Genomic DNA, 15,058 nt, shown 5'->3' on the forward strand with positions numbered 1-15,058 from the left:
CAAACAACACAACACTGTCCACAAACAACAACACAATATTACAAACAACACAACACTGTCAACAAACAACACACTGTTACAAACAACACAACACTGTCAACAAACAACACACTGTTACAAACAACACAACACTGTCAACAAATAACAACACAATGTTACAAACAACACAACACTCAACAAACAAAACAATCTTACAAACAACACAACAGAGTCAATAAACAAGAAAACAGTTACAAACAACACAACACTGTCAAAATCAATGGCGTAATACCGCAAAACTAACAAACAACAAAACAAACAATGTTACAAACAACACAACCTCAACAAACGATTAAGCAAACAACACAACAACAAGACGAACGACGCAATGTAACAGACATCACAACAACACGTCAACAAACACCAAAACAAGCCATATCAACACAAACCATTAAGACAACAAACAAACAAGGGCGGGACAATGGTTCACCTGGACCTCCACGTCCGTGACGGTGACTCCGTCTCTCTCCTGGACGTCTTTCACCCGAAGAACAAATCTGCCGAATCGACTCGTCTCCGCCTCGTCTTCATCTCCGTCCTCCTCCTCCTCCTCCTCCTCCTCCTTTCGGAGCCTCTCCCTCGGCTGAGGCCAGTAAACTTCACATTTCTGAGACAAAAACAAACAACCCTTTAAAAGTGTTCTTTTTTTAGAGAACATTGTACCCGCGGTACGTACAGGACCCTGGTGCCACTGGTTACATGTTACCATGGTTACGTGGTTACTGGTTACATCCCAGTTTGGGAAATGATTCAACATTTTTGTTTCTTACAGTGAAACCTGCCGCCAGGCCGCCATCTTGACTTCCGACCACCGACGACGCACGTCACCCTCACCTCGTTGTTCTCCTTCAGTCGGGTAACCATGACGATGATGCGGCTCCCCTCCTGCCACACCATGTCCCAGAAGTCGGCCACGGTGTGCACCATCGGCCCCTGGGTGGCGATGTAGGCCCGCGGCGCTCCCCGGAAGCCCTGCAGAGGGAGAGGGGGGGGGGGGGGGGAGGTCACGTCCAGAAGAAGAGCCTCCTGCTCCATTACAGGGTTCCACCCCCGCAGCCGAAACTAGGAAACAGCGTCTGTGCACTGTGGGGGGTGGGGATGGCGGTGTTGGTGGTAGTGGGGGGTGTCACTTCCTGTTTCTTCTTTGCTTCACACACACACACACACACACACAAGTATTTTGTCCCTCATAGTACTTCCTCCTTCAGAGTACTCCGACTGCGACTGACCCGGATGAAGTTGGCGTTGATGTAGCGGTCTGGCCCCGCCTCCTCCTCTGTGCTCCGCAGCACCACCCGACTCTCTGGGTCTGAAACGAGAGTAGTGAGGAGTTACAGGAGGAGGAGGAGGAGTTAGAGGAAGATTTAGAGGAGGAGGAGGAGTTAGAGGAGGATTTAGAGGAGGAGTTAGAGGAGGAGGAGGAGGAGTTAGAGGAAGATTTAGAGGAGGAGGAGGAGGAGGAGTTAGAGGAGGAGGAGGAGGAGTTAGAGGAAGATTTACAGGAGGAGGAGGAGTTAGAGGAGGAGTTAGAGGAGGAGGAGGAGTTAGAGGAAGATTTAGAGGAGGAGGAGGAGGAGTTAGAGGAAGATTTAGAGGAGGAGGAGGAGTTAGAGGAGGATTTAGAGGAGGAGGAGGAGGAGTTAGAGGAAGATTTAGAGGACGAGGAGATAGAGGAAGATTTAGAGGAGGAGGAGGAGGAGGGGGAGGAGGAGTTAGAAGATTTACAGGAGGAGGAGGAGTTAGAGGAGGAGTTAGAGGAGGAGGAGGAGTTAGAGGAAGATTTAGAGGAGGAGGAGGAGGAGTTAGAGGAGGATTTAGAGGAGGAGGAGGAGGAGTTAGAAGAAGATTTAGAGGAGGAGGAGGAGGAGGAGTTAGAGGAGGAGGAGGAGGAGTTAGAGGAAGATTTACAGGAGGAGGAGGAGTTAGAGGAGGAGTTAGAGGAGGAGGAGGAGTTAGAGGAAGATTTAGAGGAGGAGGAGGAGGAGTTAGAGGAAGATTTAGAGGAGGAGGAGGAGTTAGAGGAGGATTTAGAGGAGGAGGAGGAGGAGTTAGAGGAAGATTTAGAGGAGGAGGAGATAGAGGAAGATTTAGAGGAGGAGGAGGAGGAGGGGGAGGAGGAGTTAGAAGAAGATTTACAGGAGGAGGAGGAGTTAGAGGAGGAGTTAGAGGAGGAGGAGGAGTTAGAGGAAGATTTAGAGGAGGAGGAGGAGGAGTTAGAGGAAGATTTACAGGAGGAGGAGGAGTTAGAGGAGGAGTTAGAGGAGGAGGAGGAGTTAGAGGAAGATTTAGAGGAGGAGGAGGAGGAGTTAAAGGAAGATTTAGAGGAGGAGGAGGAGTTAGAGGAGGATTTAGAGGAGGAGGAGGAGGAGTTAGAGGAAGATTTAGAGGAGGAGGAGATAGAGGAAGATTTAGAGGAGGAGGAGGAGGAGGGGGAGGAGGAGTTAGAAGAAGATTTACAGGAGGAGGAGGAGTTAGAGGAGGAGTTAGAGGAGGAGGAGGAGTTAGAGGAAGATTTAGAGGAGGAGGAGGAGGAGTTAGAGGAGGATTTAGAGGAGGAGGAGGAGGAGTTAGAGGAAGATTTAGAGGAGGAGGAGGAGTTAGAGGAGGATTTAGAGGAGGAGGAGATAGAGGAAGATTTAGAGGAGGAGGAGGAGGAGTTAGAGGAAGATTTAGAGGAGGAGGAGGAGTTAGAGGAGGATTTAGAGGAGGAGGAGATAGAGGAAGATTTAGAGGAGGAGGAGGAGGAGGAGGAGGAGGAGGAGCACTGACTGGGCAGGATGGTTTTGTATCGGTCTTTCATGGTGTGTCCCGGAGCGTCCAGCTCGGCCGCGCTCACGAAGTTGGGAGGGATTCTCTGCGGGGAGACAGGGAGGTGCCGGGGGTCAGATCAAACGCACCCTGTCTCAAGTCATCAGAGGAACTTTTTAGTTTATTTTTCAGGGAACATATAAAAGATGAAAGAAGAAAAGACGCTTCGTACCAGAGTTACGATAGCAAATACTAAAACGAATTTCTAACATTACAGTTCAAATGTAAGATCTGTTTTCATAAAAATCCTTCAGATATTAAAAACCGGCATTATACAGAAAATGCGACAAGCGATTACACCTCAAAATTCACGTTATAAATATAAACTACAGTAAAATAAGTAACATTATTATTATTATTATTACAAACATCAACAACAACCATTATATTTAGTGCAGTTGTTTGTTTTTCTAATGAAACCACACGTGCATAAACATTAACAATGGCAGCAGTAAAATAACTAAATACTGTGGCGGGAATGCGCCAGGTGCGCTAGCAGCGTTTTCAGAAAGTCTCGTTTTCGCCCGTCTCCACGACGACAGACTTTTTTTTCCCCAAAAAGTTCCACTTTGGGAGCTTTTCTTTAAAAAAAGCTTTCAAACCCGAAAGCGTCTTCCTCCACTGCCTGACGTAGCTTCAGCTAAACGTCCAGCTCATAGAGCTCCTTCCTGGGCGGGAATAGGAACCGCCCACGTTCCCTGACTCCGCCCTCCCCCCCCCCCAGGTGTGGCTGGCGTTACCTGGTACTCGGCGTTGAGCCCCTTGGCGTCCCGGGCCGCCTGCTGTAGTGGCGCGTGGGTCAGAGGTCGCGAGGACGTGTGCAGCAGCTGAAGCCACACCTCCTTCGGGGTGGAGACGGAACAGACGGGCTCTGCCCCCAGGCCGCTCACGTCCAATAGCAATGAGAGGTTAGAGCCCCGCCTACAAAGTGAAAAACACAGAGTTCAAAGAGAGTTCAAAGAGAAAAAGAATAACTTGTGGATTATACAGGAGAAAAAAAAATATTTTTTAATGGTATTTTGCCATAAAGCATGCTTGTTTTCATGATTTTTATTTATTTATTTTTATGTTATTTGATTGAAATACCAGTGATTTTTGATTGTTCAGATATTTGACCGGGTGTCAATCGTTTAACGTTACTTTGACAATATTAAATTAGGCATTTTTGCTGCGTATTAGTGAGTTTTATAATAATCCTTGCCAAGAAATGTTTCTTTCAATGAAGCGTTTAGCATTAGACGAGTGAGTAGCGACTGTAATTCACTATAAGTATGAGTATATTCTCAATATAGCAACAGCTATATTTCGTTGTACCTGTTACAATGACAATAAAGACGATTCTGATTCTGATTCTGATTCTGATTCTGAGCAATGTAATTATCAGTGTCAGCCTGTTTAATGAAAAACCAGAGTGTTTCTTTCTCAGCTCGTCCCTCCAAAATAAAACACAACAGAAACTTGAGACTAGATCAGGACCAGCAGGGGGGTCTGGTCCCACGCCCCCGGTCCGGGAACTCTTTTTGTTTTCAAGAATATATTCAGTTTATCGGGACGTTTCTGGTTTAGAGTTATGGTTCTGTCGCTCGGCAACATGCAGGTTGTTTTGTCTCCATGGCGACCTGACTGTTCCTGGTGTACCTGTGGTGTGAATGTGTGAATGTGTGTGAATGTGACCCCCTCCCCCCACCCCCACCACCTTGAGCTTTACTCACCTCTCCTGCAGTCGGACGGAGGCCTTGCGAGGGGGCGTGGTCATGGGTGGAGGAGTGATCGGTTCTTCGCCCAGGGAGGGGGTGGCGTGCGCCGATTCAGTCATGATGTGTGTGTGCGTGCGTGTGTGTGTGTGTGTGTGCGTGTGTGTGAGGTGGAGTTGCTCTCAGCGTCTCGTCATGGCTTCACGGCGCCTCCTGCTGGAGGACGGAGACACGGCGATGGTTACCTCGACAGAAACCTTCCCTCCATCCACCCCTGCCTCACGTCAGACACTTTCAGCCCCCGTTTTTCGAGTTTTTACGAAAAATGAAGACGCTCGACGACGGAGTCGCTCTGCTGCCGTCTCTCAGTTTGACTTCACTTCTGATCTCAACTTCCTCCGATTGGCTCACTGACGAACAAATAACTGACACCAGCAAGCTGCTGTCAGACGTGTGTGTGTGTGTGTGTGTGTGTGTGTGTGTGTGTGTGTGTGTGTGTGTGTGTGTGTGTGTGTGTGTGTGTGTGTGTGTGTGCGTGGGTGGGTGGTGAGCTGACTTCCTGTGATGAGGAAACTCTTTCGATGGAGACACACTTGAAGGCTTCAGATCAAAACGATGTGGAAACTCTCTGAACACACACACACACACACACACACGCACACACACACGCACACACACACGGAAAAAGTCATAACACTAATGTGTTTTTCAAAGTTGCCGAGTAGAAGAACCCTTCGCCCCGGTTGCCGTCAAGAGTTCCGGGTTGAAACTCGGGGCAGTTTTCTAGAACTCCGACTTCAGTTTTCTGCCCCGTCACTCAAAATCTCTGTCGCGGGGCGACGTCTTCGTTTCCACGGCGAAAAGAGCCGCTTCGCTTCTCCTCCACGTTGGTGGAGTTCCTGAAACGGCGCCGCTGATCGCGGTAACTATTCACTCCTTCAGGCGCTGACTTCAAAACAGAAAGTTTCCATAGTGTTTTCGCGAGTCCGTCTCCATGGCGACAGCCCTCAGAGCCACTGAAAACGCAACTTTTTGGAAATGGCTGCCGAGGCGGAACCCTGCGGAAAAAAACGCTCCGGCTGTGTCGTCGTTCTGCACATGCTCAGTAGACGGACAATAAGAACGTTTCCTCATGACTCTCAGTCCAGATTCTCCTGCGATTTGGTGCTTTTATTTTGACTGTCACCGTAATAGCTATCCAACTTGGACGTCTGTCCACTAGATGTGTTTGTGGTTTCATTACAAACAAACAAACAAACAACAGCACCCACTAGTGGCCTGGTGTGGTAACTACATCATTTTCAGTGTTTCTGTTATAAACAAACATAGAACGAGGCCTTAGAGTCTGTAAAGTCCCGTCACACACTCGTATTATTGCAGTTTAACTCTTCCGTGATTCGGGAAAGTCCAGAGCTTTCTGCGCCGCGTTCCCTGCACCGCCCTGCGGTGGCCTCCGGAGGCGCCATGGCTCCCGGTGACTCGTCATTGCCGCCACTCCTCCTCCTCCGGTACCAACAAGACACCGGAAGTGAAACGAGTCCAGAGACGATTCCACGTGTTTGCCGGGCGTGAAAACATGGGATCTTACCGCTGGCGGATGATCTGCCGGTCGCTCAGATCAACGAGACGCTGCTCCTCCTCCTCCTCCTCCTCCTCCTGCTCCTCCTCCTCCTCCTCCTCCTCCTCCTCCTCCTCCTCCTCCTGGACGTGAGCTGCGACCGGCCAGACTAACCGACCAGACAAACCGACCAGACTAACCGACCGGACTAACCGACCGCGGAGACGAACAGACGGGTGACTGAGGAACTCGGGGCAAGAAGAAACAAGTGATGGCAGAGAGGGAAAGTGATAGTGAAGGAGGAGGGGAAAAAAGAGGAGGAAAGGAGGAGAGGAGGAGCAGCAGGAACAGACATGTCCTGTTTTCACGGCCGTTATGAGACGAGAGAGAGAGAGAGAGAGAGAGAGTGAGAGAGAGAGAGAGAGAGAGAGAGAGAGAGAGAGAGAGAGAGAGAGAGAGAGAGAGAGAGAGAGAGAGAGAGAGAGAGAGAGAGAGAGAGAGAGAGAGAGAGAGAGAGAGAGAGAGATGCTCCAGGCGCTGATTATTAACCGCTGCTCGTCAATCACCGGCGTCACATTCACACATTCCTCCATTATTGCCTTCATACGTTCACATAACGACGCACAGCAAACGTCTCCGCGGGGAAAACGACTCTCGAAGCGGCACCCGATTCCTCGTGTTCAGACGTGGCGTCGCGAGGAAGACGTAATGAAGAAGACGTAGTGAGGAAGACGTAATGATGAAGATGTAGTGAGGAAGACGTAGTGAGGAAGACGTAATGATGAAGATGTAGTGAGGAAGACGTAATGAGGAAGACGTAATGAGGAAGACGTAATGAAGAAGACGTAATGATGAAGACGTAGTGAGGAAGACGTAGTGAGGAAGACGTGATGAGGAAGACAATGATGAAGACGTTGTGAGGAAGATGCAATGATGAAGACGTCGTGAGGAAGATGTAATGAGGAAGATGTAATGGTGAAGACATCATGAGGAAGACGTAATGATGAAGACGTAATGAGAAAGACGTAGTGAGGAAGACGTAATGAGGAAGACGTAGTGAGGAAGACGTAATGATGAAGATGTGGTGAGGAAGACGTAATGATGAAGATGTGGTGAGGAAGACGTAATGATGAAGACGTCGTGAGGAAGACGTAATGATGAAGACGTAGTGAGGAAGACGTAATGATGAAGATGTAATGAGGAAGACGTGATGATGAAGACGTTATGATGAAGATGTGGTGAGGAAGATGTAATGATGAAGACACGTAATGAGGAAGACGTAACGATGAAGACGTAGTGACGAAGGCGTCATGAGGAAGACATAATGATGAAGACGTAATGAGGAAGACGTAATGATGAAGGCGTTATGATGAAGACGTAGTGACGAAGACGTCATGAGGAAGACGATGATGAAGACATAGTGATGAAGACGTAACGATGAAGACGTAATGATGAAGACGTAGTGATGAAGACGTAATGATGAAGACGTAGTGAGGAAGACGTAATGAGGAAGACGTAGTGATGAAGACGTCGTGATGAAGACGTAATGATGAAGACGTAGTGAGGAAGACGTAATGAGGAAGACGTAGTGATGAAGACGTCGTGAGGAAGACGTAATGATGAAGACGTCGTGAGGAAGACGTGATGATGAAGACGTCGTGAGAAAGACTAGCGGGTGCTTGTGGCTAGCCAATAGCTAACCCGCTAACCACCAGCTGTCGTAACCGCGCGGCGGCGTCCAGCTTGATTCGGCGGGAGTTGTTAACTTTATCTTTAACTTCTGGTTCACGCCAAAATAAAACGAGAGAACAAAGTACGTGATGATAAAGAAAAAACCCTGTTGTTTAAAGGTGCGGCGTCCCTCAGGGCTCCCTCCCTGAACCCTTTCACTTTATCTAAACGGACTCAAGCTGAAAACAAGCAACTATTGTCTTTATCTATAAATAAGCAGATCATAATTCGTACACTGGACGTTAGCTTACTGCCGCAGTGAGAAATCACTTCAACACTCCACGACAATGAGGCGAACAAACATCATCTGAGCATGTCTCATTTTGTTCAAACTCATCTGTTTTCTCATTGGCTGATTGTTGCAGGTCTGATGTCATAAATGTTACAATGATGCGAGAGAAAAGAAATTAAAAAAATCTCAACCGGAGACGTTGAGGATCAGAGAATTATGTTTTATGATGAGAAACTCGGGATTCTTAGAAAAATAATGAAAATAGAAAAAGAACAGTGGTGAGAGGAGCCAGGTGACTAATACACACACACACACACACACACACACACACACACACACACACACACACACACACACACACACACACACACACACACACACACACACACACACACACACACACACACACACACACACACACACTTATCTCAATTAACCAAAAAGTTTGATCAGTTGAAATCAGATTTAACTTTGTCGCTGTTCATCAATGTGTGTGTGTGTGTGTGTGTGTGTGTGTGTGTGTGTGTGTGTGTGCGCATTCAAACTTCAAGTCACCAAGTTTCCTCACCTTTTTCTAAGTTCTGTCGCTCCCCGGTTCTTCCTCGTCTCCGTCCTCGTCCTCGTCTTCGTCTCTCGTCTCGTCCTCTCATCTGTTGCTGCTGCTTTCTGTTGTTCTGTCTTTACTTCTACCTTCACCGCCACTTCCTTTTCTGCACCCACCCACTCGCTCATTACCACACACACACACACACACACACACACACACACACACACACACACACACACACACACACACACACACACACACACACACACACACTTAGTCGGATAGACGATGCTGCAGCCTGTGGCGTGCAGTCTAAAGGGGACCCATAACCTTGGATGAGGGGAATAGAAAGCGTGTGTGTGTGTGTGTGTGTGTGTGTGTGTGTGTGTGTGTGTGTGTGTGTGTGTGTGTGTGTGTGTGTGTGTGTGTGTGTGTGTGTGTGTGTGTGTGTGTGTGTGTGTGTGTGTGAGTGTGTGTCACAGTGGGGTTGTATAAACCTATTTTCTCTCTCCTCTCCAGCTGTCAGATGAACAGCAGCAGACTCCACATCTAATGGAGGAACTGAACATCCAACCGCCGGTACTCTGGTACTCTAATACTCTGGTACTCCTGGTACTCCTGGTACTATAATACTCTGGTAGCTGCAGAGACAGAATGAAGAGACGAGGCGCTGCTCTTCACCAATCAGCCGTCGCTCCGTCTCACACCTTCAGGTGTGTGTTCAAAGCAGCTGTGTCGGTACTTGGTGAGTGGGTACTTGGCGAGTCGGTACTTGGTGAGTCGGTACTTGGCGCGTCGGTACTTGGCGAGTACGTACTTGGTGAGTCGGTACTTGGCGAGTCGGTACTTGGCGAGTACGTACTTGGCGAGTCGGTACTTGGCGAGTCGGTACTTGGCGAGTCGGTACTTGGCGAGTCGGTACTTGGCAAGTCGGTACTTGGCGAGTAGATACTTGGCGCGTCGGTACTTGGTGAGTCGGTACTTGGTGAGTAGGTACTTGGCGAGTCGGTACTTGGCGCGTCGGTACTTGGCGAGTCGGTACTTGGCGAGTACGTACTTGGTGAGTCGGTACTTGGTGAGTACGTACTTGGCGAGTCGGTACTTGGCGAGTCGGTACTTGGCGAGTCGGTACTTGGTGAGTACGTACTTGGTGAGTAGGTAAATGGTGAGTCGGTACTTGGCGAGTACGTACTTGGTGAGTCGGTACTTGGTGAGTACGTACTTGGCGAGTCGGTACTTGGCGAGTCGGTACTTGGTGAGTACGTACTTGGTGAGTCGGTAAATGGTGAGTCGGTACTTGGCGAGTCGGTACTTGGCGAGTCGGTACTTGGCGAGTCGGTACTTGGCGAGTCGGTACTTGGCGAATCGGTATTTGCATTCTTAGAAATGAGAAAAGGCCAGTGTCTCACGGTATTGTGTTCATGTACAGTGAAGCTCAGGTATGCAGGTTTTTGGGTCGATGAAACGTCAAATGTCGTATTATTATGTTGTGTTGTGGAGATTCATCGCGGCAACGTTGACGTCAACATGGAGTTCGATTGACGCCCGTTAACGTTTCTCTGAACCACGAAACCACAGCCGCAGTCGAGAAAAACAAAAAAATATAATAAGGAAAAACACCAAATGTTAGCGCTAACGGCTGTCGGAGCGCAGTGTGTGTGTGTGTGTGTGTGTGTGTGTACACAGGGGTCAAAGGTCAGAGGTGGGTGGATGGAGCCCTGAGTCCTGCCTTGCAGGCTGAGCAGCAACTCGCATCAACATCAGTACGAAAGAGCGACTGTATCCCTCCTTCATGTGTGTGTGTGTGTGTGTGTGTGTGTGTGTGTGTGTGTGTGTGTGTGTGTGTGTGTGTGTGTGTGTGTGTGTGTGTGTGTGTGTGTGTGTGCATGCAGAGCGATTAGCCGCCGCCGCCGCCGGCAGCTAAATTTCCCCGATGAGCGATAACATAGCGAGCGGCGACTCCCTGAGAAGCCGTTTCACTGGTTTCTATGACGATTGGAGTCCAACTGCACAACCAATCAGCTGAAAGTCACCCGCGAGACACACAACTACACACACACACACACAACTACACACACACACACACACACACACACACACACACAGCACAAAGGCTGTACAGACACACAACTACACGGCGAGATGTTCCAAATAGACGAATAACAACCAAATGGCAAAACATCCCAAACTGAACAACTGATCATGAAAAGACGCACAAACTTCAAATGAAGCAGGAAACGCCACAAAGTGAAAAACAACAACACGATTACACACAAACACACATAATTTTGGACACACAATCACGTAAACACAGCAAAAGTACAGCACACCGCACAATGCCAACGCCGCTGACGTGCAGGCTCAGGCTGAGGAGTGTGAAGATGCAGCAGTGACCTCTGGTGGCCGGCGGAGGAATGACAGATATTTTGGGTTTTTTTTAGACTCACAAAAGAAAACCAGCCAACAACGCAATGTGACACACAACCGGGAATAAATCATTAAAAAAACAAAACACAAAGTGACAGTAAACAGTACAAAATAACACAAAGATGTCGCTATAGAACAAACAGTTGTTGTATGTAAGTCACATTGTTTTTATTACAGTTTACATAATAAACTCCTTCAAGTCGCAAACAAACATGAGCACAAAGAACTAAAAATCATATGATAAGATTACATTAAATGACAGCTTACATCACTTTATAGTAACTGTTTGCATCACTTCAAGTTTTAGTAGATTTGATTACAAATCAAAGAGATTCTATAAAAATTAGATGAAAGGTGGAATGAAATGAAACGACTGAGTGAAGGAGTAGATGAATGATACAGTAGAATGCAAGATGTAATCTGAGTATTTGAGTACAGATTCAATACGCCATTGCTCCTCCTGTAGCTTCCCTTATTGCTCCTCTTGCTCCTCCTCATGTTGCTCCTCCTGTTGCTCCTCCTGTTGCTCCTCCTCTTGTTCCTCCTGTTGCTCCTCATGTTGCTCCTCCTCTTGTTCCTCCTGTTGCTCCTCCTGTTGCGCCTCCTCTTGTTCCTCCTGTTGTTCCTCATGTTGCTCCTCCTGTTGTTTCCCCTCTAATTGTTGCTCCTGCCGTTGCCCTTGTTGCTGCTGCTTTTTCCCTTGTTGCCCCTGCTGTTGCCCTTGCTGTTCCTGCTGTTGCCCTTGCTGTTCCTGCTGTTGCCCTTGTTGCTCCTGCTGTTGCGCTTGTTGCTCCTGCTGTTGCCCCTGTTCTGGCTCCTGCTGTTGCCCTTGTTGCTCCTGCTGTTGCCCTTGCTGTTCCTGCTGTTGCCCTTGCTGTTTCTGCTGTTGCCCTTGTTGCTCCTGCTGTTGCGCTTGTTGCTCCTGCTGTTGCGCTTGTTGCTCCTGCTGTTGCCCCTGTTCTGGCTCCTGCTGTTGCCCTTGTTGCTCCTGCTGTTGCCCCTGTTCTGGCTCCTGCTGTTGCCCTTGTTGCTCCTGCTGTTGCGCTTGTTGCTCCTGCTGTTGCCCCTGTTCTGGCTCCTGCTGTTGCCCTTGTTGCTCCTGCTGTTGCCCCTGTTCTGGCTCCTGCTGTTGCCCTTGTTGCTCCTGCTGTTGCGCTTGTTGCTCCTGCTGTTGCCCTTGTTGCTCCTGCTGTTGCGCTTGTTGCTCCTGCTGTTGCCCCTGTTCTGGCTCCTGCTGTTGCCCTTGTTGCTCCTGCTGTTGCGCTTGTTGCTCCTGCTGTTGCCCTTGTTGCTCCTGCTGTTGCGCTTGTTGCTCCTGCTGTTGCCCCTGTTCTGGCTCCTGCTGTTGCCCTTGTTGCTCCTGCTGTTGCCCTTGCTGTTCCTGCTGTTGCCCTTGTTGCCCCTGCTGTTGTTCCCACCGTTGAAACAGCAAGATTGCAATAAAAGCAAGAACCAGAACCCCCAGAACCCCCGCCGAACTGAAACAGAAAGTCAGAAACGTGGAGTCCATCCTGCTGCCAGCAGTTTTCTAAAGAGTCAGACGACGTGAGGAGACGGGAGACTCGCCCTGGACCGCTCCATCAGCTTCTCCTGGTTGGCGGTGGCGTGGCTTTGGTTTCCGCAGGCTGGTTGGTCCTGCCGGTCGGCCAGGCAGCACAGGAGCCACTCTTCATCGCTGAAACCATCGAGGACCCACAGCAGAGCCACGGCCGCGGATTCCACCACATGACTCGCCCTGAAACGAGCCTCGACTCTGGTCAGTATGATGAGCATCAGCAGCAGAATGATGCCGGGCGGCACCGCCATGTGGGAGCCGCAGGCCAGTCTGGCGTCGCCACAGGGACACTTCAGGTGCATGTCCAACAGGAATCTGTAGGTAAAACTCCCTACGATGGCGGTGAAGATGTTGAAGCCATTGAAGCCCGCGTTGACCAAGAAGTCGTGCATCTTGGGAGATTCTGACAACGGTGGAGAGACGGTGGAACCTTCGTCGGGCAGCAGACTGAAATGAAGTCCGTCCGATTTTGTGGACCCTTTAAGGAGAGGGGAGGTGTCGAGGGTCAGACACCACCTGGTGGCAGAAAGCAGCATGACAGCTCAAAGGTCCCGTAGAGGTCAGGCGGCTGGTAAAACCCACGCTGACGCTTCGACTTTCACACACCAACGATGTCTTCTGCCCCCTCTTGGTTTGGGAAATCCCCCAACCGCCGATCTGGGGCCGTCGCTCTCGTCTCCGTCTGTCGGCCATCTTGCTGCCTGAGCAGCTGCAGACGTGGTCCGGCCTGCAGGATCGACCTGAAGACGAGGGGAACTCCAGTCGGCAGCTTGGTGAGAAAAGTTGCAGAGGCACCAGAAGCCCTTCGCCCTCCAGCCTCCTGACTCGTACCACACGAGACTTCTGCTTCCTGTTTGTCTCTGAACAACCAAACCGGGCAGCAGCAAGCGAAAGTCAAACCATCTGATGAGTCCTGCGGTTTTTTTTTTTCTTCGCCCCATCAACTTGACAAAAACACAAGTTCCCTTCTCAAATTCACTAATTCTGCAGTTTAAGTTGAATTTCAGTAAAAAAAACAAAATTTTTGTGCTCCAGTATGAAAGTTTCCCAGGGCGACTGTTCCTTTCAGTTCCTCTCGTGTCTGCATCCAAGTGTTGGATGCAGACGCAGACGCGTCAAACAACAACCCCCACGTTGAAAGTGACGACCTCGACAACTTCAGCTTGCCACACTGTACGACGCCAACCTCGTGAACTTCAGGCCACGACTTGATTGATTGAAGGGTGAAAACCAGCCGATGCGTCAGTCGACGAAATGACACAAGAAGAAGAACGCTTGTTTAAGGAAGATTTTAGCTCAACATTTCCCTCACTTTTACTGTTTTATGTAATTTTGTTTGTTCCGTTTTATTGCACCCATTCCTTGTACAGCAACTTGTGATTTTTATCTGTGAAAAGGGCTTCATCACTAAACTTTACTTACTAACAAATAAACATGAACAAAGCTTCTGAAATGAACCAATGTCGCCGTTTGTCTATTTATTGATTTTTCCATTTTCCGCAATAAATGCTCTTATCGTCGTCTGTTCAACGCAATAATCAGTTCAAGAAACTTTGCGTCAAACCCTCAGCTACATTAACGTGGCTCCGCCATCACACACGTCCTCATCACGTTGACCCCAGCGCCACCTAGTGCAGTGTTTTTCAACCACTGGTGTTTCCTCCAGATCTCGTCAGGTGAACCGTGGGAAATTATCCAATTTCACATTTTTTTCTAAAAAAAACCTTTGCTCTCACAGTGACAGTGTGTTGCAGAGTAATCATGTATAAATACTCTTCACCACTAGAGGGCAGCACAGAACTTTGCCGGTGAAATGTAAAGTGACAGACGTCAGTGTGGTTCATCTCCACCTCCTGCTACCATCTTGTATCAAAGTACTGTGTCAGTGACGGTGATGGAGAAGTTTTTGAAAAGGAAGAATGTGAACCAGGATCTCAGCTCTTCATCCATCAGGTCCAGGTTTCACACTGAGGGAGTCACTATTAAAAAAAGTCCTTTGTTTCTGTATTTACTGGATTCCTGTTGATCAAACTTTGATGAGAAAGACTTTGATGTCTTTGATGAGAAAGACTTTATATTGTTAATAGAGGCTGCAGAGTTTAACATTTTCAGGTGGTGGTGTGACTCCAGAGATTTTTCCAAACAAAAAAGTGTGTCTCGGCTCAAAAAAGTTAAAAAACACTGACCTAGTGGGTTAACATACAAAGTAAAAGCATGGAAGACATATAGAATGTCTCAGACAGTAAGTCCTTATCGAGTCAGTTCTCGAGCCATGAATGTCACATGACGCTCGCGCAGTGGACTTCTAGCAGATTAGCTACTCTAGCTAGCGCCACGCTAGTCAACCATCGGAGAGGAGCGTCAGTCTTTTTAGACGCTTTTGACATTTCTCTAAGTTTCTAACGTCAAGTTCTTTATCTCAGACTATCGCTGAGATCGAGACAACGCTGCCGTCACATCCAAACAG

The 15,058-nt window shown here is 48.6% G+C and overlaps 1 protein-coding gene across 2 annotated transcripts in view; it reads right to left on the reverse strand.

Annotated features, from left to right (window-relative positions):
* The window catches only part of LOC308130375 (tyrosine-protein phosphatase non-receptor type 7-like), an 11,782-nt gene extending 3,018 nt beyond the window's left edge, over window positions 1-8,764 (reverse strand). For both annotated transcript variants that reach the window (XM_080496712.1, XM_080496711.1), the window contains exons 1-7: window positions 8,631-8,764; window positions 4,560-4,757; window positions 3,588-3,768; window positions 2,809-2,893; window positions 1,269-1,348; window positions 874-1,011; window positions 470-646 (exon numbers count right to left, since the gene is read on the reverse strand). In XM_080496712.1, the coding sequence (XP_080352838.1) occupies window positions 470-646; window positions 874-1,011; window positions 1,269-1,348; window positions 2,809-2,893; window positions 3,588-3,768; window positions 4,560-4,663 (765 nt within the window). In that variant the 5' untranslated portion in view covers window positions 4,664-4,757; window positions 8,631-8,764. The remainder of the gene's footprint in view (window positions 1-469; window positions 647-873; window positions 1,012-1,268; window positions 1,349-2,808; window positions 2,894-3,587; window positions 3,769-4,559; window positions 4,758-8,630) is intronic.
* Window positions 8,765-15,058: the final 6,294 nt, after the last annotated feature.

Source organism: Blennius ocellaris, assembly GCF_963422515.1.
Source record: "Blennius ocellaris genome assembly, chromosome: 5".
Lineage (NCBI taxonomy): Eukaryota > Metazoa > Chordata > Actinopteri > Blenniiformes > Blenniidae > Blennius > Blennius ocellaris.